The sequence below is a fragment of the Muntiacus reevesi genome, chromosome 1, assembly GCF_963930625.1.
Source record: "Muntiacus reevesi chromosome 1, mMunRee1.1, whole genome shotgun sequence".
Classification (NCBI taxonomy): domain Eukaryota; kingdom Metazoa; phylum Chordata; class Mammalia; order Artiodactyla; family Cervidae; genus Muntiacus; species Muntiacus reevesi.
Window position 1 is genome coordinate 238459094 of NC_089249.1, and position 24716 is coordinate 238483809.

The following is a 24716-nucleotide window of genomic DNA, read 5'->3' on the forward strand; positions in this document are numbered from 1 at the left end:
GCAGAATGCAGACTTTATTCATGTATCCTACTTAGATGTGGATAACATATCTTAAATTCATCCAATATTAACCACCTAAATAAATAATTTTAAACTGACTTTTTAAAAATTTCAATTTGTACTAAGACTGTTAATAGCAAAACAGGATGACATTTTCTTTTCCTATACACACACAGACGGAGTACTTGGTGATAACTAGGTAAAGGCTGAAAAATGCGATCTATCAATATTAAGAATTGCTCTGGCTTAATAGCAAGGGCGGCTAAATCATTTTATCTTTAATGTGAACTATACTGTCATACCTTGGTTCTAGTCTTGGTTGTGGGAACTTGAGCACATCTGTACATCTTTTTGGGCTTCACATACATCAACTGATCTTCATGAGACTAAAGATAACAAGTATGAATATTTGATCCTAAACACAGACTCGACTAATAGCCCCAACAGTTATGAAAACCTATTGTATCATTTTGGATTTTAACTCCTCCTACACTACCATCCTGTTTGATACTCATTTAAGACACAGAGAACATAAATTATAAGGGGTATAGTTAGCTCTCACTTATGAAGCCAAGAGTAAAGTAAATACCCCCTCCAATCCTTTACTTTCATTATCTTTGGAAGTAAAATGGAGACAGGACTTACCTTAGGGGAAGCTGTGACAATCAGGCATACCCAGGTAAAGCGCTTAGAAAAGTGATTGTCATATAGCACCAAATAACATTACCAATCTCAGGGTTTAAAATGGTGACGAAGTGCTATATTAGATTTTAAGGGACACCAGGGTTCAACAGGATGAAAAACTAAAGATTATGAGGTTTAGGTCCTTGCTCTGCAAAACTTGCTCAGCTGTCTTGCCTAAGGTAGTCCCACTGTCCTCAGTTACCCAATGGGACCAACAATAACTTTTCCACACACTGTTAAGAAAACTGACATGCTGCACATAATTTTGAAAATCATAAAGTTTTATATAAGTTCAATTCTGCACCTTTATGTTTACTCATCAAACTTGTACTTGCTTTTAGCTAAATGACTTCTCTAATGCATCCTTCACCTTTTTTATTAGCTTTGTACGTCCCCTTCTCATTTTTTATATCAATATGGAAATCATGTGTTCTTTTTCAGGAAGTTAATGAGCTATCATTATTTTGACAAAGTGATAGATCTGGCCAGTAAGAACCCTTCAAGTGACTCTTGTGTCCTTCCAACCCATACCCAACACTTTTTGAGATTTCTTCTCTGGCACAGTAGAAAGTTCCAGGTTCATTTTGTACTTTCTCTGCTCTAGCCCTAAAGTCAGACATTTCTCCAAGGAGCCATGCTTTCTTTTAGTATTTAGAAATCAAGATTGAGGTCTTACATGTGCTCACTGTGACAGCAGTATCATGTCTTCTAGGCCCTCAGTGAACATAGCTGGGAAGTAAAGGAAACATTACATAGATACACACAAATACTAAACACACAAAAGATAAAGGGTGAGGAACTGTTCCCAATTAAAGAGTGTTACACACACAAACCAAAGCAGATAAATGATCCTTTTGTTGGATCCATGACAGAACTTGGGGAAAAAAAGTTATGCAACATTAGAGTAACTGATGAAACTGAATAAACTGGCCTACAAAGTTGGGTCAATATTAAACATGTCTAATTTCTTAGGAATGCTACACTTAGGTGTAAAGGATCATGACTCTGTAACCTATTTTCAAATAGTTAAGTATATGTTAAAAGAGCAAATGTACAAACAGAAGTGTAAGTAGGACAAAACGTTAACAATTGTTGAAGCTGTGTCAAGAGCATAAGGGGATCACTGTACTACTGTTATAATTCTGCTTTGAATAGTATCAAGATAAACTACAAAATTAAAACGCTTAAAAGTACCTCATCAACCAAGGACCATTAACACAGGTTAAAGCCTTGATTCAGCTCATTAAGATGACCTAGCATTAAATAAGCTCTGGTTTATTAGTTTGAACAGTGACTGTATTATTTAGTAGATAAATATTTTCTTTCATCAATGAAAAGTAAAGTTTTTATCTTAATTTCTGAGTACAAAATTAAAGCAACCTGTGCTATTTTTAATGGCATCTAAGAAATGTAGATTTAAAAAACCTAAATTTTGCTAAAGGCAAATAGTGATTTTTGAAGCAATTCATAAGCTGCTAAATTTCATCTTAAAACAGAATTACTTCTTTCCACTTCCTCCAAGAGATCAGTCACCATGTTGAAGAACTGAGATCTGAAACTGAACCACCTACTTTTGTTCTCATTGTAGAACTCCAAACACCGTGAGTCCACAGCCTCAATCAAGCAAGACACAATGAATTTGACCAACTTAAAACATGTCTTGAGACAGCTGATTTCTCTAATAGCTCTGATATTGCTCAACATTTCCACTGTACATCTGCACATCCTCAAAAGTGGTCTAACAGGTCAGAATACAAAGCACTAAACAATATACCTTTTGATGACTGACTACAAAATGCACAGCAGATTCAGGTCACGCTACACCTAACTCATTACTGTCTTAGGCAGTTTCAAAAGATGAGAGGTTCACTAAAAGTCAATAAATATATTCCAGAGAAGAGTGAAAGTTATCTCTTTTTCTTTGAGGGAATCCCTAAAATGTTGTGAGCAACTATATGTTGTGAGCAACCATAATGTGATTATAGTCTCACTTCAAAGGGAACAGCACATCTCAGATACATAAAATCACTGGTCACAGTTATCGCTGTCTAAAAAGTGACAAAGAGAAAATCTGAAAGACTGCTAAGTTTCAGTTTGGCTCAGAAAAAGTCAACTGTCTCCCACACTACCGATGAATTTTTAGGAGCTAAGCTGAAAACGTCTAGGACGCCCTTTTTCAAGGTTCATTCTAGTCAAGTTGCAAGAATGTAATCTTGATATCTCAGCAAATGTTAGAGAAAACTAGCTCAATGGCTTGGCTTCTAAAATCCTCTTGGTTGGTATTTTTATTACAATGGAATTAAGTTTATAAAGTATAGTTTGCTCAAAACATTGCAAGGACTAGTAGATATAGGATAGGAAATCTCTTGTTGATGGAAAATAACAGTAAAAGCAACCCTCCAAAATTCCACTTGTAGGCCATAGGAGCATGAGCACAACCATATGGGAGGAGATAACCAGTCTCTCCCTTCATATATATTCTTTTTTATTTTCTTGTTATACCTTCCCAAAACAGACATTCAACAGTAGTTAGAATGGCCATCTCCCAACATTTAAAAAAACTGCACCCCCCAATGGGTGAACAAAGTAAAGAGTAGTAACCTAGAGTTCAGCTGAGTAAGCCACTGCGGAGCCTTAAGTGGTGAGGTCTTCCAATTTCAGAGTGATGTGTCTTCAACTTGTATCATCATTTTAGTGGAAAAACATAATTTAATTTTGGTGAAATGAGATTCATCTCCCGACAGGATTAGTAACAGCATTCACTGAATTTCACATTCTTCTTTCGTGAACTGTGAAGAAAATGAATGGTAGCTAGAAGATCAATGGGATTCCAACTCCAGCTGCAGATGGAACGACAATATACCAGGACAAAAACACCTATATTTTGATTTACAAAGCTAACAGCAGTTTTAAATCTGCAACTTAATTACAGACCAACTACACCACAACCTTTTCAAATGGCAAAAATACAAAAAAGTTAAGTGTTACAAAAATATTTCAGAAAAAGTGCATAGTCTAAGTGCATAGTAAATAAAAGCACTGAAAAATATCTTGCTAGAGGGAGTTCAGCTTGGAAAAGTTATTACCAAAGCTAAACATTTTTATTTTACACAAACTATACTCAAAAATAGCTTTATGAGACTGATTTCTGGCTAAAAGTATCAAAGGGTTTATTAGTCAAGAAACAAATACCTTAACCAACATGGGTGGATAGAAAGAAAACCAAGAAGCTGCCTAACCCAAAGTTCATATTCATTAAGATTTCTGCAGTATGATGGTACTAATATATCCGTTAATGGCAGAATGTGGTAATCACTGAATTAATTATTGCTAATGTAGTTTTCAAATTTAAAAAAAAAAAAAAGGAAGGAAGGAAACCTGACACAATCTGACCAAACACGTGTCAATTTACAATTTCAAGGTTATCTTTTACAAAATACCTACATTTACACAATAGGCGCCTGGCAGCATTTTCAGACAGAAGTTTTAAAATTTATTCTGACATGCTATAAATGAATAAATTACACTAATTTCCCTTGTGGCTCAGCTGGTAAAGAATCCGCCTGCAATTCGGGAGACCTGGGTTCAATCCCTGGGTTGGGAAGATTCCCTGGAGAAGGGAAAGGCTACCCACTCCAGTATTCACGCCTGGAGAATTCCATGGATTGTGTCCATGGGGTTGCAAAGAGTTGAACACAACTGAGCGACTTTCACTCTACACTAAAGAATGAGTCATAGAAAGCTTTTCTTTCTCTTGGGTCAGAAAAAGAGCCACAGTAAGACTGAGATAAACTGCAGATAATTTATAGAAATGGGTGGGGGCCGGGGAGGATCAGCAATTACAAGAATCTCTCATGGTATGATGCTCTCCAAGATTAGGAGTCAATCTGCCCAATCAACCAGGAATTTAGAGAATAGCTTCATTTTATAGATAAACCCTTTAACGCTTTCATTCTTATTCAAAATCAGTCCAGCTGTTAGTCTGAAGCTGCAAAAGTTACAATACCAAGTCCTGGCAGCTGCTGCAGCACTAGGTATTGTGTCTGCAAGTCATTAAAAAAAAAAAAAGAAGAAAAATGAAAGAATGCCTTTCCGCTTCAGGGCAAAAAAAATTTTTAAATAAAAAACTTGAGAAAGTATGACAGTAAATCTAAAATGATTTGCAAAGGAATATTACGTAACAAATGGTTTGAAGTAGTCTATTAAAAAATTGGGGAGATTTTGATTTCATAGTGAGTCAGCAAGGCATTTTTTTGTTTTTTAAAAAATCTCATTTCCTTACAGAAACAGTTTATAGTTTTTAATGAATTTGTAAACAAAAAAGCTCCCATTTCAAAATAAAAACAAAATCCCAGATCATATAGATGTTTACAGTGATTACATTTATCTAAGCAACATACATACATGTTCAGTTGTAAGATGTTAACTAAATTTCTGTGACAAATATGCGCTTTTTTTTTAATACCAAGAACATTATAGAGTTAATGCAGAGTCCTAAGGATAATCTAGTAGTCACTAAGTTTTTCTTAAAGTCTTCACTTAGATGCTGTTATTTCTAGCACAGGTAAGCAGGCAGAGTCTTTCATATGCTCAAACACTGGAATCTTTGGTTGCTACCGTATCAGCTGGCTTGCAAACAAGAAGCCAACCATTTTAAGAATGTTTTAAGTGAACAACTTGCAAACCCCAGGGATGGATAAACCCTAAGAATGCACAATTGTGAGCATTTACAACCATCACAACTGTGGCTGAAGACTGTTCATGCCGTTCTTCTGAAATGAGATCTCAAAGCAGTATAGTTCAAAATAAAAAGATTTTAACAAAAAATTGGCATATGCACAATTTCTCCACCAATTTGTGTGTGTCAACCATTTAGTGAACTTTTCCACTTGAAAAAATGCAATAGAAAACTGACACCATGTTTCACTATCTCAGTTAATATTCACAATTACAGCGGCTACAACTCAGGACACAGCATCCATCACCAATGCTGCCCAGAGCCAGTTTATACTGAAATTAAGTTCTTTACACCAAGTAAATGGTTGTCCACAACCACTGGCTAGTGTACATATGAACTAAAATTTCTAGATTTGGGGAGAAACAAATGCTGCTCCGATCATCTGCTCTGCTTCTTCTGTTCCTTGATTCATGCTTAGAAACCTATTAAAAAAAAAAATCAAAACAGAAAAACAGGTTAAAATCCAAGTTAGGTAAATTTTCTTAACCATACCCAAAGTAGGGAAATAACTACTTTAGAATGATAACTCATGCTATTCTCATCTATTTGAAAACCACCAGGTCAGGCCAACTGTTTAAAATTAAGAAAACAGGAAACTTCTGTTCTGGATGCCTCTAGGCAGGAGTGGTATACAAAGCCTTCCAGTCCAGCATACAATTCTCAGGATGGAGAATTAGTGTTAATTCCAATAAGCCTATTCCCTTTACTTCTGTATTTCTAGTACTTAGAATACGTTATATGTATTTGTCAAGTAAAAAAAAAAAAAAAGATTGCTTTATCAACTAGAAAATAGTTTTAATCACACTATGAGCAAGAACTTTTCCATACATTATTTCTGATATGAATGAGGGACAAAAGGCTTTACTAACAAATGTATTAAAAGCACAATTATCTGACTTATTTCACTGAACACAAATCTGGCAATAAGTATATGGTTTTTATACAGGAACCATAGACCTTTAAAAATTCTTTATCAATTACATTAAAAACACTAGTTTTACCACTGATTTGATGTGTAAATGAATGAGGCCTTCTGGCTTTTCTTCAAGCCTCCTCACTCTGTAAATACACCCCTCCTCTTTCACAAATTAGACCTTAGGGCTACTACATAAAGAGGTTTGAATAGGAGGAGGCTTCAGGTATATAATTGCCATGTTCTACCTACAGCTGAAGACAATGAGAGGAACTATGTCTATCTCTAATGCCTATAAGCTTTATGTGTAGCTAAAAGGAATATACTGTCTCTCAACATCAGGAATATCTCATCAGCACCTTCTCTCACCTAGAGGCATCAACGCCCTCTTGGTCCAATCTCTCCTCTTAAAGCCAATACATATATATATGTATGTGTATTTCTAGCTTATTCCATTGACTCACTCACTTCCTCAGCACAAATTATGTTTTGCCAAAAATAAGCTGCTTTTTGGTACTTCAACATTTTTAGGACCATCTCTGACAGGCTTTGTGCGATAAATGAAACAGTTCTGTAATTTACTTTTCCTGCATGTATGTCTTTGCTTTTTCATTTAAGGGCAGAAGGTCACCTTTATTCACATAAAAACTAGATTGTGACAAGCTCCGAAGGCAAAGACGTGAGTACTTCTCCGTCTCTGCACAATGCCTAACAACAAAGTAGGTGTGAAATAGGCCTTTGCTACCCATCCTAGTACTAAGTTCACAAAGCAAATGCTAAAAATGAAAGAAAAAACTTTCTGAAAATGTAGTTTATCACAACAAATACCACCTTGCTGATGCATATTCATCAGGATTAGCAGTATAACCACAAAAAGGCTGTCAGATCAAACTTGAATTTAAAAAATTCTGACCGTTTTAACTTAGTTTCAATGTTAAAATACAGAATATTTTGAAGCAGACTGAAACTATGGGTTAGCTATATAGCAATGATCCTTATCCTGATGAGTATCTGGTTTCAAGTCTTGCAATTATTTTTTTTGCAATTATTGAAAAATACAATAAAAATGTTTTCACAACCACTACGATTGCTGGGTCTTCATTTATCACAGCTTCTTACACGATTACATTACAGTGCATAATTTAATTACATATCCACCTAACTTTTCAAAAGCTCACTGTATGACACTTCATATAGGAAAGACCTACATTAGTACCCATTTTAACTAACCAGAAGAAATTAAAAGATCTTTTGCTTTTACAAAAACAAAGGCAAAATCAAAAACAGTGTTCAGCGTTTCACAGCAGACCTAGAGGCAGTATGCACCTTGAGTAGTAAGAATGGCACCACCAAGTTCTTCCCCTGGGAACTGCTCTCAGCCCTGAAGTTGCCACAGCTCTGAACTGTGTCTGCTAGCATCTAAGCATTACCTCAATATATCAGCAACATGTATCCTAAGGTAACTTGTTTTTTCAATTTATGCCACGTAGCTTTGGAAAAGTTTCAAGAACACCCTACTTTCAGGTAGAGGGCAAACCTGTACTATGCTGAATATCCAAACAGCTTTAAAATAAAAACCACTAACAAACTAAAAAGAAAACGTAAGTTACATCATCAGTCAACATATTAGAAAACTCTATTGTCTTTAATAAGGATAAGAATTATATCTGTTCATCTTTTTAATCTTATATTTGAAGAACTGCTGGGTTAATTAATGATTACAATTGTTTAGGGACTGGTTAAAGGCTGGCCTAATAATATTCCTGGTAGGAGAGAGGAGTCACATCCAGATTAAACTCTTCAGACGGGACAACGGTAGGATGTTCCACCCAGAGATCAATGTTTCTCCGGTGAATTGTCCTAAAATGTCACAGATGTCTGTTTAGGAAAAATCCCAATAGGAGCATTCAGCAGGTATTCAATATTCAATCTTCAAGTATTCTTTTCCCCAGTGTGCATTAGTCCTTGGTTTGTCTTGTAGTTCAGGTGGTGTCTCCTGGCTTCTAAAAGTCCAAAACCCATCTTCATTACAACAGTTAAAATAAGGAATGAATCCATTTGTTCCTAAAAAAAAAAAAAAGAGGAGGGAAAAGTTAAAACAAGGCTGGAGAACTAATGTGACAAATTCAGGAGTTAATAGCTACATTTAAGATTTAACAAATCTGCAAAAGAAGAAAAAATGCTCATTTGTATACAATTAACCAGGAGATTCTATCCCTCAGTCCGATATCATAAAAAGTATATATTTGATCCTATTTGTAAATTAACTTCATATGAACTTGACTTTGTTTTTCAACAGAACCACAAACTAGTTCAAAGAGTTATCTAAGAGTAAGTCTAGGAAGTTTGTGACGAGCTTTTAAAATTCAGAATTCCTTAATAAGACATTACTTTTGACAAAAATATTGACTATAATATTTATATTCACTATGAATGCCATTTATATTAATGAACTTTTCCCCTTTTCCTATAACACACTTGTGTAGTTTTTTTGTTTGTGCACAATCAGAATCAAGCTTGGAGAATTCTGAATCAGACTGACAATATAAAAGTTAAAGAAAAACAAAAAACAAAACATCAAAGAAAGAAGAGCTACAATAATTCTTCCTTTTCCACAGAAACTAAAATGTATTCAGTTGGGAAAGATAAGGGAAACATTTTTATCACTACAAACAAAATAGATGACAACTTAATATAGCGGGTACACATCATCCTTACACTGCATTTTAAAGAGACTGATGATCTGATTTCTTGTCTTTTCTTTTACGCAATTAATTCTGCTACAGATTTTGAAGGATGTGAATTTTAAAATACCTGTTACAACTGATTCCTTCCCCAATTGGTAGATGGTCTGCATTATACACCACTGAGTCAGCAGCACTGTGCTCTTCTAGGTCTTCTGACTGTTGTTCCAGGTCTTCTGTTGTTTCCAATCTGACAAGTTGAAAAGTTTGATAGGTCCAGCAAGCCTTAGAGATGTGGGCTTTAGATCATGTCAAATCAACTCTTAAGCAATCATCTTCATTTCCTGTTGGGTTATTTGGTTCTCTTTTCTCCAGCTTTATTGTCCGCAGTGAAAAAACACCTGATAAAAATTTCAGCAGCAGCTGAAAGAGATGCAGCTCCCTGCCACTCCTCTGGATTCAGAGTATTCAGAGCAAAGCAGTCTTTCCAGATATTTCAAGGTCTTCCCCTGTCATCTGGTTTATGCTGCTGAATGACCAGCCACGTTCCTGGCAGCAATTGGTGAAGCCAGAAAAAGTTAAACTGGACATAAATGGTAAGAGAAGCCCAGTAAATACTGGAAGGTAATTCAAGGAAGATCATGGACATGTAGCATAATGTGATGGAAAAAGTATTTCTAATCTATTAAATGCCAACAATTTGACATCCATTTACATTATGATACAGTTATGCTTAGTAGCCAGTGGAATAGTAAACAGATGGGTTAAGATGATGAGAGTAATAGAATTCTGAGAGGATACCCCTTTGGCTTTGCTACCTTCTGCAATTTTCCCCATCTCTGCCCTATACTAAAGAAACAGTGAACTTAGGTGAATTCTGAATGTCCTAAAAATATTTCTCTTTCCTTTACTATGTCTTATATGTCCTGAAAAGTACCTTCCCTATAATCAATATAGTTGAATAAAAGGGAGTGGAAATGCATTTGGAAGTGTACCAGATGTAAATCTTTTCTTTTCCTCTTTAATCTGTATAAAAACAGTAACTGTAATCTTGTGGCACCTGAGCACTTAAAAACAGTAGTGATCACAGCCAGCTTTACAGGAGATGCCTTGTTTCTTAGTCTTTTGATGGCCTTTGAAATGGATATTTCAAAAGATCTTTTTACAAAAGTAAATAGAAGTCTATTACACATAGGAAGTCCTTCTTAGCTAAGTCAGACTTTGAAGTCTTTGCACATTCTTAGTCAACTGCCAGAACAACTTATAGCTTTTGATGGAAGAAATATTAGACATGGATTTCCCCAATATTATTATATAAAACATATTAGTAAAAGCTACTATTCGGGGGATCCCCCCCCTCCCTGGAATGCATGTGCTTGCAATACAGAGATTTACCTAAAAACTTACAGTAGGGGATCCTAAGAGAAGAGATGCCTTCAAACACCTTTATTACTTAGAAACTCCAGGCTTCACAGGAGATTTCTTACTGGATGACCCAGATAATGGAGTTGTGCATAGAGGTTAGTTAGGGGGAATAGATTCTCCATTTCATGCCACCTTCAAGCTTTCATGGCTTTTATATATGGGTGGGTTTGTGGAAGATCTGGTTAGGGCACTAAGTTTTATATCCCAAATAAAACAAGTTAAAGAATTTTGTTCTTAGTAGTCTGTGGTGATAATGTCGTATATTTTATGAATCATCCATGTTTGTGTGATATTTGTATCACCCCAGTGTCTAATAACGCTATGAAATTTTTACAAGATTTTAAGTTGCTTTTATGAAAAATGGCTACAATACAAAATAGGGATTAAACTTCAGTTTAATTACAATTTTTTTCGAAGGAAACATACTAACTCAGCGGATCCAACTTTTCATCTTTTAGACCTGGATAAGGCAGGACAAAAATTCTGCTTGTTTATTGAGTAAGAGACACAGTAAACTAACAAGCAAACTAGCTCAAAATAAGGTTATTCTTTCTGAAGGCTGCTGAATGCCTGAAGGAAGATGTTCTAGGTCAGATAAGATTTCAATCTAATTTTAGTTCTAGAAACTGCAACTTGTGATGATCCTATTATCCCAGCTAGCTTTAGGCAAAAATTTGTTTCATTTTGTAAAAAAAGCAAATACACTGTAGGTGTCAGGTCCTCAGTTTAGAGTCTTTGTGGTCTTACCTAAATGGCAGAACCACTTCTTAGCAATACTAGCTAGCTTCCTACCTCATTAAGAACTTGTTGACACTATGATTTAAGTGTGAAGTTGCTCAGTCGTGTCCGACTCTGCAACCCCATGGACTGTAGCCTACGAGGTTCCTCTGTCCATGGGATTTTCCAGGCAAGAGTACTGGAGTGGGTTGCCATTTCCTTCTCCAGGGGATCTTCCCAACCCAGGGATTGAACCCAGGTCTCCTGCATTGCAGGCAGATGCTTTACTGTCTGAGCCAGACACTATGATTAGAAAGGGACAATCCCAACTATGATGCAGAGGCAGAGCACTGGACAAGCATTAGTGTTTGCCATCTCTAAGAACTCCCACTACATTAAACTTTCAACTTTGGATCCTTCCCAAATACAGAAACATGGAAGTGAACTACCTCAACTTCATTCTAATAGATGAGCTGCTGGGATGAGGATGACATCAGTTAACTATACGACTTGAACAGTATCCTCAGATTAGAACCTATTTTTATATTACAAAATTTTTTAAATAACAAGGACCAAAGAAGATCAAGTTCAGACTAGAGCAGTCATTCAGAAATTACATTATTAGAAACAACAACAACAAAAAACCCCCAAACAAACCTTACCCACCCACTACACTTTTAGAAGTAGGCAGGTATCAGGAGTTAAGCCCCAGAAAGGGGAAAAGAAAGACAGACAAATAACACAGGAATTGAACTGTGTGGCAACAGTGATAAGAAATGGTACTGTGTCCTAACAGTTCTACTCCTTAGTAGAATGTACTAAGAATGCCAGAGAGAGAGAAGGGAAATAGACTAGCAGCCAAGTGGCATTCGCCCCAGTTTTCCTTTTTTTCCAATTTGTAAGGAGTTAATTGCAGAATTCAGTTCTACAGTAGATCCCGTTTAGATCTTGAATATTTGTACAATTAAAAAAAACTGAAGCCCTAAGGAAAAAAATCCTTTTAAGAACACATGTTGGTAAATAGCAACTAAAAAAAAAAGAGAGAGAGAGATTTATTTTTGTGATGAGAAAGGATGTGTCGAGCTTTTCAGTTACTTGAGCATTTAAGAGATAAATGAGGTGCTCTGCAACTGAGAAGACAGACACTCCAGGGGCAATGCCAGACTCCCCCCTTGAAATTAGATCATGTTCTCAATGTTCCATTTTAAATGCTAAAGCATTAACATGCATAAAATTCTTAACACTGTTAGTTGAAAAGTCAAAATACCATGGCTAACCAGATTCATTATTAAAAATCAACAAGTGTTAGGTCTAGGATTTTGGATTGATTGATTATACCATATTCCCAACACTGAATGCTTATTTTGGAAAGGGTTAATGAATGAGTAAAAAAGATGCAATTGTTAAAAAATGACCCAAAATCCCAAGAGAAATGATATAATATACACACATATATGTATATACAAATACATATACATATATATATGAACAAGGACATTTGGGTTTAAAGTTAGTAGTCAAATTTTCCAAGGACGTCTTTTTTTAACAACAAAGAGCCAAATTTTTATGTATTTTAAAACCACCTCCTCGATCTAACACTGTTAGAAATGGATGAATTACCCAATTTTGTGTTCAATTTTTTTTCCCTGTAACGTCACTTGGTTCTTGGCTACTAACCTTTCATGTTACTCTTGGTTTTGTCAGTTTGCTTGCCTGTGGGGGTTTGGGCCTGCTGACCCTGCCCACTTGAAGAGGCTGCCTGCTGTGCTGCTTTCTGCTTTAACATTGTCCAATCAAATGTGTAGTCATATTGGTGATTCAGGGTCCTAGAAAATATAAAATTTTATATTAATCCATTAACAACAAGGTCCAATTTAAATGCTCTACTGAACTTTCAAAACAGTGACAGCATTTCTTTTCTTTGTGGTAGCTCCTGTAAGATTTCTTTCCCTATAGTTGCCTTCCTTTTTGATTAATTAATTCCACTTTTTACGTATTATGATTGGAGGGAAATGTCACCACTTTGGTCTGCTGTATTGAAGAATAATTAAATCCCCTCCCTTTTCAAAAAGAAGCTGCCTTTAAATTTTTTTGAAAGGAGCAGGGGAGTGGGAATGAAGGGCAGCACGAGAATTCCCCAATGGTCCAGTGGTTAGGGTTCCATGCTTTCACTGCCAAGGGTGGTGGTTCTACCCCTGGTTGGGGAACTAAGATCCCAGAAGCTGCTCTGTGCAGCCAAAAAAAAGAAGGAGGGCAGCATGAACAACAAAAATACTGAGTCAAGCTATCAGTTATCTGGGTGAATATTCATAACAGACAGTACCCCCTGAAGACAAATCAAGAGCAGACACGGAACTGTTCAAGTTTGAGAGACAGACGTCTATGCTGACTTTGTCCATGCAAGACTTTTGTAGGATTAGAGGATTATCTGTCCCTAATTCTTCTCTTCCAACCAAGATTTTTAAGTCACATGTACTTTATTTTTCCCTTTTGTTTAAGACCAATTATGGGTTGTTTACCTAGGGACCCTAGAGTTTGGGCCTACCTCTACAGTATCATAAACTTTGTCTGATTTTTAATTGTTATTCATTTTGGTATTAAACAGGAGTCTCTACCAAGTTGGAGAGTCCCCACTTCCACCAACAGTTACTTGTATCTAATACTTACATTCTACTTTGAGCAAGATTCAATGGTTTCTCCATCTGAAACTACAACACTTCAAGGACATTTGGAAATAAAAAAATGTCAGCCTCACAGTTCCTTAACATTTCATTCATATTGGTTAGATCCGCTTTTATCTGCAACTTGTCAGAACAGGTATGTTGGGTGGATTGAACTAATTTCCCTCACTGGAGTTTACAGTCTTAAAAACTGACCTGAAAAGAATGCGGAATAGCTGCCTCAGGTACATGTAATCCGGGGCTTCCTCAAAGCGCAGCCCACGACAATAGTTTAAGTACATGGCAAATTCTGCAGGAAATCCCTACAAGTTCAAGAGTTAAAACATAACATTAAAAAAACAACAAAAAACTCAATTCTAAGAAAATTCAATGTTTTTAAACACAAGCAAGAAACACATTTTAGGTATCTTCTTTGCTGGAAGATCTGAGAACTAAAAAAACAATTATATGACTTGTTATCCACACGAATTTAACAAAATTTCATCATCCAGACCACCTTACTATGTATAGTATCTTTTAGTATTGGTAAAGGAAATGCATATCCTTTTCTTACAGTATCAGGTTCTTAAATAATTTAGATACCAGACTTCTTAACCTATTAGTTTACCAATGTCCAGTAACTGGATGGCAACAAAGAATAACTAAAATGAGGCCTGTAATGTTCTTTGTCAGAACAGGACAATGAATGGGTACTCTCTCCATTCTGAAATTACCTTTAAAAATAGCAGTATAGACCTATATTAACAGAGAAGTAAAACCACTAAGAGTGCAATCAATCATACAGAGAAATCAAAATTATGATACAGATCAATCCAATGCTTCATCCTATGAATAAACTAGGATATATTTATATATTTATATATTTTTTTCAATAACTGTTATCATATTGTACATATACATATTCTCTTTTCCATCAAAAGAAATCCATTAAAACATTCTTCTATATTATTTCCAACCTCCCCATAAACTATTTAGAAGTTCATGGTTGGTATTATCTGACCTAGTGAAGATATCCTAATTAACCTGTTCCCTATAATTGGACATTTGGAGGATTCCAGTTTTTCTCTATTATACTAATAAGTACAGCTGTGGATATCAATTTTTTCCATGTTCGGTTTCTTAGTAAAGATTCTCAAAGATGTATATGAACTTTTTTAAGGCTATATATATTAGTCACCAAAAGGATTTTGCCATTAGGAATGTAGAAATGCAAACTATTAAAACAAAAACTCCCAAGTCTCTTCCCCTTGAGTAAATGTGAATGTGAAGGGTGATGAGTTACAGAGGCAATCTCTTCCCACAACCTTATGGTTTTGAGAAATTTCTCATATTCAGAAGATAGGATAAAATGTGTATAACGTTTATTTTTATTGATTATACTGATAGAAACAAATTTAATTTTTACAAAGTACTTTTATGCTATTTCATTTTTGGTGGACAGTTAAAAATGAAACATACTACACATTTTAATTTTTAAAAAACTCATAATAGGGCTTTTCACTTTTTAATATACATTCACAGGCTGTATTAAAATAGTACTCCATATTTATCATATGAACTTGCTTTTACAAAAGAAAACTACCAACATAAGTGCTACATGGTAAGTTATTTGGGTGAACTATAACATACGAGTATTTTACTCATCAGCCTAAAATTTATTTCATAATTTAAAACAAAGACTCTCAGAAAGGGTCTTATTTTCTCAACCCATTCCCTCCACTCCTGCAGATATGCAGAAAAGGTGAAAACCAATTTGCAGGTGTGGAGACACATAAAGATATCACCATTTTACACCCTTCCACAAAGTGCAATTTCAACTCATGCTGATTTCTCCCTTCTAACCAGACAGATATATAATTATATATTGTTTTCTAATTATTTCAGGTATACAACTGTCACAAAGATGACCATGTGGTCTTCTTTCTATGGAAGAGACATCATGACACAAGTATCTTTCTATTCTCAACTCACATGCTTCTCTCTATAATGTTTGAGATTTCAGAGAAATGAGTCTGATTCAAACTGCCATCTATATACTACTGGACACTTCCTATTTTTGGATTGTTCTAATCTGCTTGCCTTTGTTTCCCTAACTCCTCAATACGCCAGTTGTGGATATTCTTTCTTCTCTGGCACCAGCTCAGGAATAAGGAGAATATTTCTTAATTGAATTTACTCACAAATCAGTGAGGTTCTATTAGAAAAGTTTACCTGCTCTCTTATTTTTTCTTTAATTTAAAACGGATCATATAGCGTGTAAACCAGAAACATAATTATTTTAAATGACTGATATGTTCAAGTCATTCTTAAAAATACCAACAATCAACCAAAAGTAAAGTTAAAACAGTAAACAGTTTTACTCAATAGGAAGTTTAACTTCTGAGGCTGGGAAATAAAATGTTCATTTTTGGTTTTGGATCATTCATATTTTTAAACAAATCATCAGTGTACACTTACCTTACATAAAACTTCAACAGGTGTGGACATCTTCTTTTCACTAATTTTTTCATATTTTTGTTTCTTTGTTGCAGCCTGTGGAGAAGAAGAAACAAACCACACAAACATACTCAATATTATGAGAAGATAAACTAAACTTATTAGTTTAACATGTTACCCATAAAAATACACTTGTGATTCAAGAGGAATCATAACCTAGGGAAAAAAGGAATGAAAGCATAATACATTTAAAAATTTCCCCCTAAACTGTTAACTTTTCATATGACTTTCTGCTTCAAGAATGTTTTTAGCTAACAGGAAAGACTGAGTCTAACAGGAACATTAAAATGTATGATTTAAGTAAAAATAGGTGGGGTCAAATTTTAAATTAGATTTCTTAACCCATGTTCAGCAAGGGCAATGGTATAAGCAGATCAATACCAAACAAATGTGCCCATCATTTAGTTAACATTAACAACTGTTGTTACCAGTGCAAAAATATTCACATTGGATAAAGCTACCTACACAACACCAAGCAATTTGTCAAGCTTACAGATGCTCAATAAACATACAGACTATTTACCTTGAAAGAACCAATAAAGTACCTAAATAGCCATTAAATTCTTGAACACAGTAATTTATCATTAATTTACGAATACAAAAGCAATGGCAAACTCCTAACTAATGGAAACAAGTAAAATGTTAGGACAATTAAATAATATGGAATTACTGGATAAACTAGTTCTACTGTACAGAAAAGTAGACATTTTCAACATAATGGCAACACACTAAAACAAAAAGCAGGCAATGTGAGTCTGGTTTACCTTTAGTCCTTGCCATGGCAGGCTGGTTCTATTAAAATACATCAAAACATATCCTAATGATTCCATGTCATCTCGGCGACTAGAAAAGAAAATGTAAATTTATAAGCTGAAGTTATTATGAAGAACATGTGAAAGAGCCAGGTACACCAGGAGAAATGTTCCCAAGCAAGGATAGAGAGTAATTTGTCATCATGAGCAAGTTAAGGCAATTTTTAAAAAGTTCCTAATGGGTTACTTCTAAACAAAATTTTCTCATAGAATTCAAAATTATAAAATCCAACATGATCCTGCAACTTAACTTTTAGAGAAAAAAGAATTTAGCTAAATAACCTTCTTCTCATGAAGTTCCCTAACCTGGAAGTGTATAATTTGTCATTTCTACGCTTATTTTAAGGGGCAAAAAGAAAAATGATTTGACAAAAGATGAAAGTAGATGAAAAACTAGAATTCAAGTCAAAAAACAGAAAGAGTACAGAAATTATGACAGTGTTTAAACCAAATCCTTTATGTAGGGGTGGAAGAGGAGAACAGAGGATGGTCCACCAATCAAATTTTGACTCATTAGGAATCATGTAATATTTTCCGTATGAAAATAACCAATACATTCTTTCCCCAAACTCAGCTTGCATCACTAATATATAAAAAGCACAAGATCACCATTAAGGAAAAAAAGTATTGCTTTTAGCTGCAAAAATAAAGTTGCCTTTAAACTTCTAACTTCCATGGTGCAGTATTTCCTCCTCAAGAGACAAGTTTCAACAAAGAAAACAAAAAGGCCTCATTTAATTGGCTTCTCTGCACTGTCTAAAGAAGCAGGTAAAGGATTAATAAGTGTCTTTCAAATCTCAGCCAAGAGGCAAATTTAGATATTATAAGAAACTAAGTAAAACACTTCAAAAACCCATCAATGGCTTTTGCTAGGGATTTGATAAACACACTCATTCCAGACTCACCTCTGCTCAATACCAAGATGTGCGTTGATGCTGGCATACCGAGCGGTGCCGGTGAGGTTCTTATCTTCTCTGTATGGTATGTGTTGCCTGGTCCTGTTGTCTCTGTACTTTTTGGCCAAACCAAAATCAATAAGGAATAACTTTAAAAGAAAATAAAGAGACATTAGATTCCCAATCTTTTTCAGTCGAACTGCTTCTTATTTATTAAATGGCATTTATTCTATTTTGTTCAACCGTATCAAAATAAAGCATCGTAAGCAGAACAGATAATGAACAAACTTAACATTCCAATAAGCTTTTACTAGACCTCATCAATAAATCAGGTTAAAAAAAAAATACAGTTACATCAAGCGGCTGATCCCTGTCAGCTGAACAATTTCACAGGCCCAGCTCACTATACATTCAGAAGCCTGTCTCTGGAACCTCCAACATAGTGGAGAACTTGTACACGTGCTCCACAGCAGAGCTGCTGACAAGTGTGCTGTGTGCCATAATGAAGCCTGGCATCCTGTTACTAGTGGTGAACAAGCATGGGGTTAAAAAAAAAAACTAGACATAAGCCACCTGGAACTCTCCCATTCTACAAAGGCCACTCTTTAGTATGTCAACAGTATGTTCATTATCTGAAATAAGACAACTCTGAAAGTTTGATATTGACAATAAAACCAGGATTTTTACTTATAATAAATAAGTACTTTAAAACAAGCATACACTTCATTTTATTCCCAAATGACATTTACACATGTGATCAGCTTAAGCTTCTGGAAAATATAACAAGTTGATCTATTACTTAAGTCAAGGTGGCTTACAATTAGCAGCTTAAATGAGCTAACTAAAAACCGAAGTATTAATAGTATTTCAAAACAAAATAACATTTAGTGCTGTTTCATTTATATGACACGCAGGGAATAAGATGCTCATTTATAATGTAGCTAATTTTTAGAAGTAATTCAGGTTTATTCTCCATGATTAAAACTTTTATAAGAAGAACAAAAGAAGCAAAAGTATTTTTAGGGGAAAAAACCCAAAATATGTTCATATTTACCTACCTTCTAAAGCAAAATAATCTTAACTAAAAATTTTATTTAGCCTTTACCATAAAATTACATATTTAAAGTTATGCCTACAAAGTTTATTAAGCAAAGTAGGTCTATATGCTCTTACACTATGTGGCCCTACACTATTCTTTTCTAGTTACACCTCAATTCTTCCTATTAGGCTGACATTGGGCCCCTTCTGCTACAGTTTACAGTGTGTGATGTACTGGGAAACAAGATCACCTAGCCTGTTAGGGTCTGCCTCAAAAAATAAAGCAAGTTATTGATTTAAATGGAAAAGATACCACCAAGTGCTTCTTTTAGAAAGATGAAAAATGCTTATTGCAAGCAGGCACTATAATCTAGCCTCAGTTAAGACACTGGGTAGGAAAGACTGAGATTTGTGCTTCTGTAACCATGTTAACATTGAAATACTTATTTTCATCTAGTCTATTACAAAGAAGAAAGATTAAATTTTCAGTAAAATATAATTGGATAATGAAAGTTCTTTAGTATGATTAAATGAACAACTGAGTTACTATAAAATAGGAACAGAGAAGTTAATGTTATAAATCACGAAGAGAAATAAAAGACTTAAAAGTATGAGCTTTAAGTTTCTTTTGATATGAAAACTGGCTCAGTACTCAAATATTAAAATGAGCAATATATATTTCTGTTAAGCAAAACAAAAATTATGACTAAGTTCTACAGATTCACACCGAAAAGAAAACAAAGGAAAAGCAAACACAAAAGGACATTCACCTTTATGGCATTTAAAAACTATCTCTAAGAATTATGTGAGTTATGAATAAAAAGTGATTAGGACAGATTTTCTTCTAAGGACTATCTTCTGAGATTGCTTTCTTAAGTACTCAAAAATGGAGGAGAAAACAATAACCAACTCTGATAGGGTTAAGTCTGACAGTTATTCATTCATGTCTAGATTCAAAAGCTTCATGTGCAACTCAATAACCACTTTCTTAACAACTGGAAGACTCTGAGAATTCTTTCCTTCCACAACTCTAAAGGACAAAATCTAACTTATCAAGGAAACAAAAATGAAACACTATCTTCTTAAGAATCTCAGTATCAAAGCAAAAAATTACAAAGCAAATGAATTTAAAATTTTCTCCTCCTATAAAAACTGAAAGTAAGTCAGGGAAAGTAATGTCACTGATAAAAAGGTATTCCATTTGAAGAGCAAAACAACTGAAAACTACTTAAAATTTAAAAAGTTTAAATCTCTTGATAGTTCATTATCTAATGGTACCTATTCATGCATGCTTCTTTAGTAGCTCTCCATGCATCAAATTTAAAATGAATAAAAACATACATAAATGGGAAATGTTTACATGAAACCATGTGATACCAAGGATACAACCAAAATAGCTGCAGATATGTAAAACCAAACAAGGAAAAGTCAATATCAAATGTCATAAAAAAATTTTTTTATAGGTCTGCATATACAAGACATCTAAACTCTGGTGGTCAAGCTGTCTTTTTGTGGATTTTTCAACTACATGTTCAAAAATTTGTGCCTGTTTTAAAGAAAGCAGCATATTCTTCAAAGGCATGTGGAAATGAGTTAATGTTGGGTATACTGGGATAACTCATTTAGGAGCGGTATATTTTCTTCAGAAATACTATTGCCTATTTTAGGTTTTGGTATTTGCAACCATTTTTCTCTTCACCAGAGGTCACATTTCCTTGCCCTTTTAAGAACTCACAGGATCACTTTTCCTTATAACTCAGAAAACCTATCACTATAAGTAAGTATGCTGTAAAATATGAGTAAATTACGTGAATGTATACGGATAAGGAAAAATAGGGCAGTACAGTTGCCTTACAATGTACCTGATTACCCACCATTCTCTCTCTGCCCAGTCAAGATCTAGTTAACACAGTTGGTTATTTCTTTGTCTGTGAATAAAAATAAAACCTAACTTCTAAAACCTTTTTAACAGCAGGAGAACATAGTTCCTGATATAATGCTGGGCAGTTTGGAAAAGGATTAAATGATTGCCCAGATGATACATGCGGTTTAATAAAGAAACTACACAGTATGCTCACACATCAAATGCAAATTTTTTCCTTTTTTTGATACTTCTGTCAACATTTACTTTTCAGTGTATACTACTGATAAAGATTCATTCATTCAGGAGCTTCAAAAATTAAGCACCTAGGTGGTGTTGATTTTTTAAAATTTATTTTCCTTTGTTTATCTGAAAATTCATACAATAAATAAAGCCAGCTTCCCAATAGTAAATGAAGAGTGAGTGATAAGTTTCCTTACATTAAAAAAAAAAAATTTAGAAAATTTGAGTGTTTTATCTAGCCTGCCAAATATAAATCATTAGGTTATACATCTGGTTATCTTATTTATGTATTAATGTTAATTGATAAATGCTTCAATTATGTTATCATTAGAATGCAGTGCATTTTAGTTCCAGAGTATATAATGATCTTTAAGCATTTTATGCTACTTGGTTGAAGTTGAGAGAATTCTCATACTGAAGCAATCGATTCTAAAAACTAGATCTGAAATCTGATAAACACTTAACTCCTGAAGTTCATCAGGGAAGGGGAAGAGTTAAGGCAGAATATCATCATTCAGCAGTGATGCAACTCCAAATTATTTTTTAAAAATTGAACAGTCTATCTCAAATCTACCACTAGCTAAACAATATCAATGTTAGACCAACATATTTCCTCTTGTGGATGTTAGAGATCTAAACATAATCCTGTTTTCATTTAGGTTTTCCCTAAGTTTTACAAACTTTAAGCAAAAGCCATAAAGAAATATCTTAGTAATGTTATATGTTTGCCAAGTATGTCTGAATAATGCCAACGTAAGAGGTGCTTGAGCAAGATCTATATTCTCCAGAATTAAAACAAACAAAAATAATCAAACAATAAGAAAGAAAAGCACATGAATTTGGGATTGAGGTTGGAATAGGAGACAGTTTCAGACCTGGTTTAATCCTGAGAAAGATGGGTCCTGAGAAGTACTAACAGTCATGCTTCTTTTCCTCTTCCCCACTGGAGATTCTAAACACTAAACAGACAATAGAGGGTGGCAGTGCATCAAACAGTATTGCTTACATTGCAACAATGGCCGGCGCAGACAGGCAACACCGAGGCATTAGAGAAAGAACAGGGTAGCCAAATGCCATCCTTCTTCCACCAAGCACTGTAGCTTCTCAGTTTTCCAAATAAGAATCACATGCTTAAGAACATTTGAATTCTGGAAAGTATTCAGGTTTTTAATGCCACTATATTGTGTCACTGCCTGAAACAGGGATAGCAATGGTGACATTTGGCTCTTTAATTTTTAATACAAAACAGGGAATTTGGATCTGCAATCTTTGGCACCACAATCTGCCCTTCCCCTAAAAAAAGATTGCACAGGGGGAAAAAAATCTTCAGTAAGGAAGAGGTAGAAGGCATTTAGTCACCTTAAAATTTATTTCCAAAAGCATGCAGGGCTGATTACTGGAAGAGTTGAGCAAATTCACTATGGTTGGAGTGACTACTCCTAAATATCAAATTCAGAACAATTTTCCAAATAAGAAATTTGATTTTAAAAATCAACCTCAAATGCCCCCCACCCCCAACTCTACCCACAAATAGAAAACTACTACAACAAGCTGACCCAAGAATCCAGTCTCATACAACTGGCATATTTCGAACTACAATACAGAAAACACTAAAAACCAACTACATAAACAAACACTAACCTAAAATGTTCAAGAACAACATTCAGAATCTTAGGTAAAACACTGCACTTCTAAACCTATGGTCTCTCTGAATCTGTGTAACAGCAAAGCAATTTCACAATCTTCGTTTTAGTATCTCTAAAAGAGGACATAAGATTCTGAAAAGGTTTGCATATCACTGGGCAATATGGATTTCCTAACACAACTAAGTGATTAATAAGCTATTTGGGGCGGGGTGGGGAAGCAAAGACATTATCTGGACTATCATTAAGACAAACCATGTACTGCAACATCAACATGCAGAACATGGATTACATGAGGATAGAGGGTCTTTAGCAGGAAGAAAATGGGAAGAAAAGGCTGGGAGATGGTCAAAAGATTAGGGTCATTCTGACAAAACTGCCTGCCAAAATTAAGACTAGTAATATTTCAATTAAATTAACCAGGTTTTAAAATAACAAGAACCTGGATGCTTCAAAGAGAGAAGCCACATAATATTTAAAAAAAGAAAAAAGATGCAATTTGGGAATGGCAAGAAAGGTTACATGTAGACTTAAACACCTTCTATCATTTAAAGCTCAGCTTTCAAGAAAAATAAAATTAAACTAAAACCTGGTCAGACCAACATTAATGTCTCACGAATTAACAAGTAACACCACTTCTATTGGTAATGGCTCCAAGTTGGCATTCATACAGGCAAACAAAGGTAAACATTTACAGCTGACCTAAAAACATCAAACATTCCCTAATGACTAAATAAAACAAATAGGAATGTTCCTTCCAAAAACAAAACAAAAAACACAAAAACCCCCAAGTTGTCCTGAAGTTGAGAATTTCTATCAGATCGTCAGATCATAACATGCTTAGTGCATTGCCAATGCTGCCTGTCTGCCCGAGCTCAACAATTGAAAATAAAAGCAATTCACTCAGTAAAACTAATCATTGTAGAAAATTGTCAACACAATTAGTTTCTAACTGCAATCATGCGTCACTAGCTAAAACCCAATCACCCCGTAAGTTCAACCATTCTGTGGTCCCCAGAACACTAATTTCATTGTATGAAAGTTAATTTCACTTGTCTACACTTTCCTTTGAACAGGAGAGAAGAGGGGTGGAGACCCCACCCAAATAAACTGTCAAACTACTTTTGAAACAGGCCCAAAAGTTATCCTTTTGAATACACAGATCCAAGGACTGAAGAATTCTCATGATCAACCTTGCTCAGTCGGCAAATGCTAACGCCATGGTGACAGATGGGTGGGACAGTGGTCCCCACACTGGCACAAGCACATATATTGCGAAAACCCACACTTCAGAAAGAAAGGTTAAAATCTGATTTTTAGCATTCAGGAAGAAAAGTATATGGTATATGGGTTTTTTTGTTTGTTTGTTTGCTATTCGAATGAATGAAAAATACATACAATAATATAGATGATTACATTTCATTATAAAGCCCTTGGAATTTTATATTTCTATATAAATAACTAACTTTGGTTGGGTTAAGTTGGAGAGAATTTATTTCAAGTTACTAAGTTAATGGATTAGCCTTCTAGTACAATCTTTTAAAACAATTATCAATAGCAAATTCAACTTACTATGACTTTTTAAAAGACTTAAAAAGTTCACCAAAGTTCATCAAAGCAATTCTTGGAAGTTTTACTCTTTGTTCTTTCATGCAAAGAACATGTGACTAACCTTATTACAGTGACGCCCAATACCCATTAGGAAGTTATCTGGTTTAATGTCTCTGTGTATAAAATTCTTTGTATGCACATATTCGATTCTACTGATCATCTGGAAAAAAGAGGGGAGGAGAGAAAATCAAGTTAAGTGATTTGCACTAAGAAACAAAAGAAAGCAACATATTGTGTCTCAATTATCTCAATATGTCAATCATTTTTCAAGATC

At 34.7% G+C, this 24716-nt stretch overlaps 1 protein-coding gene across 5 annotated transcripts in view; it reads right to left on the minus strand.

The window, feature by feature from the left end:
• Positions 1-3152: 3152 nt before the first annotated feature.
• The window catches only part of CSNK1A1 (casein kinase 1 alpha 1), a 47911-nt gene continuing 26347 nt past the window's right edge, over positions 3153-24716 (minus strand). Inside the window, exons 4-12 of one of the 5 annotated variants that reach the window (XR_010660918.1) lie at positions 24504-24602; positions 22064-22147; positions 18056-18195; positions 17103-17181; positions 16300-16374; positions 14038-14144; positions 12839-12987; positions 9150-9269; positions 7962-8399 (exon numbers count right to left, since the gene is read on the minus strand). Coding sequence is in view for 3 of the 5 variants with exons in the window: in XM_065918877.1 (XP_065774949.1) it covers positions 5837-5844; positions 12839-12987; positions 14038-14144; positions 16300-16374; positions 17103-17181; positions 18056-18195; positions 22064-22147; positions 24504-24602 (741 nt within the window). In the remaining 2 variants the exon portion in view is untranslated. Of the gene's footprint in view, positions 5845-7961; positions 8400-9149; positions 9270-12833; positions 12988-14037; positions 14145-16299; positions 16375-17102; positions 17182-18055; positions 18196-22063; positions 22148-24503; positions 24603-24716 lie in introns of those variants that run through there. The other 4 variants (XM_065918879.1, XM_065918877.1, XR_010660919.1 and 1 more) reach the window with 4 other exon arrangements.